The sequence below is a fragment of the Solanum tuberosum genome, unplaced genomic scaffold (assembly GCF_000226075.1).
Source record: "Solanum tuberosum cultivar DM 1-3 516 R44 unplaced genomic scaffold, SolTub_3.0 scf00358, whole genome shotgun sequence".
NCBI lineage: Eukaryota > Viridiplantae > Streptophyta > Magnoliopsida > Solanales > Solanaceae > Solanum > Solanum tuberosum.
In genome coordinates, this window is record NW_006239288.1 from 164,893 (window position 1) to 168,440 (window position 3,548).

A 3,548-nucleotide genomic window follows, 5' to 3' on the forward strand; every position below is an offset into this window, starting at 1 on the left:
TACAACAGGGGGGGGGGGGGGTAGCAATTTACCTCTGATGGGTTCAATGAATGGCTGCCTGGTATTTCTGATTTTCTGATTAACACTATTATAATTAGGTGGAGATCTAAGTTTATTCTGGCTTTCTTCTGGTAAGAACATTTAATTCTTTTTAAAGAACACCCCAAACGTGGCTTGTTTACAAAAGCCAAGACGATTTGAGGACTTACCTTGAGAAAAATTGTGAAAGCTATTGGGGAATGTAACACTGAATGATGCGGAATTTGGCTAATATGGTTACTTCGTTTCAATTAAAGGAAGGAACGTTCAAGCATACTTGATTTTTTTTTCAATTCAAATGATAACCTTTTTTCCAAATGTGTTGGTAAAATTCAACTTCAGTATTTCATTCATCTTTCAGGAATTGTTTTTTTTCTTCTTCTTGTGATGCTTGAAAATAGCTTTTCTTAGTCTTAAAAGGATGATGACAATCGGCTTATATGGATCATTGTTGCTTTTGGTTTTGAAGGCTCAAGAAAACATACATCACATGTTGAAGAATCACCACATCACCAAGCCATATGCTACAAAGGAGTTGGCTTGGTATCTGGTATGTAATGTTACATCGTAATAATCTCAAATTTAACATCAGATATTGAGTGAGGGTGGATTATGTTCTAGGTCTTATGATATTTTGGCTTAACATTTAGTCATTAATTTTCATTTTTGTATTTATTTCAGGCCTCAGCTTTGCTGGCTTTACCTGTGATCTTTCTTCTAAATTTGGTATCAGATTTTAGGCGGTTAGTTTTCACGACTTTGCTTTGGTTAACCATGATTCTACAGTTTTATTTGGAGTAGCTTTAACTTTTTCTTCCCTTTTGCAACTTCAATGTGATTGTCCTACGCATTTCAGCAGTAAGAAGCCAAAGAAGCATTCACATAGACACCATACAAGCCACACACGTCGCAGGGCTAAAAGAGCACATCCTGACAAATGAAGTTCTATGCGACCACTCTATATATTCCAATTGAATTGAAGGTAAAGTTTTACTGTTTGCTTTTGCCTAACGTTGCTAAATGAAATTTGCGGGCTATTTCATGATGGTTGCAACTGCTTCACTATCTAACCTAGTTCCTACGACCAATCAACAGGACGATAATGCCTCCACTAAATCAACATTACGGAAAGGAATGAAAGTGAAACTGTGTCATGATTTAAAATGTTAAGACAAGTTGTGCATATGTTGAGTAGATTAGTATGTTCTCTGGTCTGAGTTTTGACGTGATCAGGATAACGTTGATATATTGAATCATAATGCAAAGTTGACTATGTTAAATTGTACCCTCAACCGCACCATGATCTTTTCTCATGGAAATGCTCTGGAACAACCAATTCTGCTTTGATATTCTATTTGTAGGTCTTTCTAATGGAAATATATATGGCTGTGTCTATAATTCGTTTCATTCATGCATGTTTATTGTACAGATCACATGTTTCAGTCCCCCGTGCACTGCAATATCCAGGGGGTTGGATGCCCTGGTTCTTGAGATGCTAAACACAACATCCAGAGATTTTGGATAACGAAATGGTGTACTCAATTTTCTTGGAGAGAAAACATAGGGATTTAGCCAATTTAATACATAATCTATAGATTGGAGGATTTAGGCTTACTCTGATGCCTCATCCTTTGTGTTGTGTAGTGACATTGTATCTTTGTCAATTTTTTTCTTTTTTTTGTTCATCATTTACATGTTGGAACGCGCTATTATATATAGTTAAGTCAAATATCGATCTTTGATTTACTCCCATCTTTTTCGATTAAATAGTTACCTAGCTCTTCTTAACGATGAAGAGCGGAATCAAAGATTTTTCTCTTTACTATTGATGGTTATTAGTGTATGTTACTGCATGTTTATGTATAATGTATAGCTAAATTGCTTTAAATTTTCATTTAGATGAACAATTAACACAGATGATAGCCTGATATGATGCTCTCTATTTACTTTTAGCATGACTAAGTTCGTATTAAAATAAAAAATTATTTTTGACTATGAATTATTAGAAAGAAGAATTGGTCAAGTTCCCTCAACGTTAGGGATTTGGGGGCTTTCGGGCCCCTCTCGATCTTTTTCGTAGTTGAGAAGGGGGAAGGAGTCTAAATCAATGGACAGACAATGGTGCGGGGCAGGTTGAGTTTAACCTGTAAAATTTTTAATCCGCCCGTCCCGCAGAACAATTTTTTTCATTTTCTACCTATCCCCACCCTGCCTTGCATAATTTTTTTAATATATTTTCTTTTTCTGGTTAAGTTTGATACTAAAAATAAAATTCATAAAAAAATAATTATTTTTCATTAAGTTGTATAAATTTAATAGGATAGTGACTTAAAAATTTATATTTTACAGGTCAATTGAGAAACAGGTAGCAAATTGTATTATTTTTTATTGAACCATTTTCGTTTACTATCTTGAATATTTTAGTAGCTTTAAAGAAATTATCTTAATAAATAATATTTCATCACTCTTAAAACATATAAAAAGTTAAGATTAAGTTAGAACTCAGATAAAATCACATATACACGCAACCCGACTCACCCGAATTAGTTTTAAAAATCACAACACAACCTTAAACCCGTCCCACCCCGCATAGCCTTAAATCCACCCCTCATCCGCCCCACATTGTCATCCCTACTCATCATAATTATGATCTTACTAAAAGGCATAATTATTCACCAGAAGATACTATAGTAAAATCTAGTTGAAGCAAATGTAATATTGACCTAATTATTCACCAAAGATAATATAGTAAAATTCAAAATCTTTTGTAAAAAGAACATATAATTAGAAGAAATAACAAATCCAAAGCTTATAAAACCAAATCTTAGCATTTTGCATCAAATATCTATATCATGATTCTCATATATTATCTTATTACCTTTTCGAATCTCTTTTGATTTATGAGCATTTACCACATACATTAATATGAAATGATTATATATTGATGTCATTCTAGACAGTGACGGATATAGGATTTTAAGGTTGTGGGTGCTCTGAAAGTGGCGGAATAAAAAATATAAAAAAGACATGTTGACGGTGAGATTCAAACACGGGCTCAACAAGACTAAAAGAGCCTTAAGCACCCACCCAAAGCAGACAAATCATTTATTCATTGGGTGCTCTATATTAATTTTATACAAGTACCTCTTAATTTCTTCATAGATATATATATTTCGAGATGAGGTTAATGGGTGCTCGAGCACCCGGCGGACTCCATGTGGGTCCGCCCCTGATTCTAGACCATGATTCTCATTTATTATCTTATTACCTTTTCGAATTTCTTTTGATTTATGAGCATTTACCACATATATATCATAATATGTAATGATTATATATTAATGTCATTCTAGATATGGTTACTTAATTAAAAGGGTTTGTGAGGTATATTTCAATTATATTAGTATATATTCAAGCCATTGGTGAGAAAGGTTATCCCAAGGGAAGAAGCTTCAACAACTTTTTTCAAGGGGATAAGGGTCTGAAAAATATCTCAACTTTAGTCGGATTTG

General features: G+C 33.6%; 1 protein-coding gene across 3 annotated transcripts in view; it reads left to right on the plus strand.

The window, feature by feature from the left end:
* LOC102582816 (uncharacterized) overlaps positions 1 to 1,788 on the plus strand; it is a 9,598-nt gene extending 7,810 nt beyond the window's left edge. The window contains exons 12-15 of one of the 3 annotated variants that reach the window (XM_006361567.2): positions 509 to 589; positions 721 to 782; positions 899 to 1,021; positions 1,469 to 1,788. In XM_006361567.2, coding sequence (XP_006361629.1) covers positions 509 to 589; positions 721 to 782; positions 899 to 980 — 225 coding nt within the window. In that variant the 3' untranslated portion in view covers positions 981 to 1,021; positions 1,469 to 1,788. Of the gene's footprint in view, positions 1 to 508; positions 590 to 720; positions 783 to 895; positions 1,022 to 1,134; positions 1,396 to 1,468 lie in introns of those variants that run through there. The other 2 variants (XM_006361565.2, XM_006361566.2) reach the window with 2 other exon arrangements.
* The last annotated feature ends 1,760 nt before the right edge of the window (positions 1,789 to 3,548 follow it).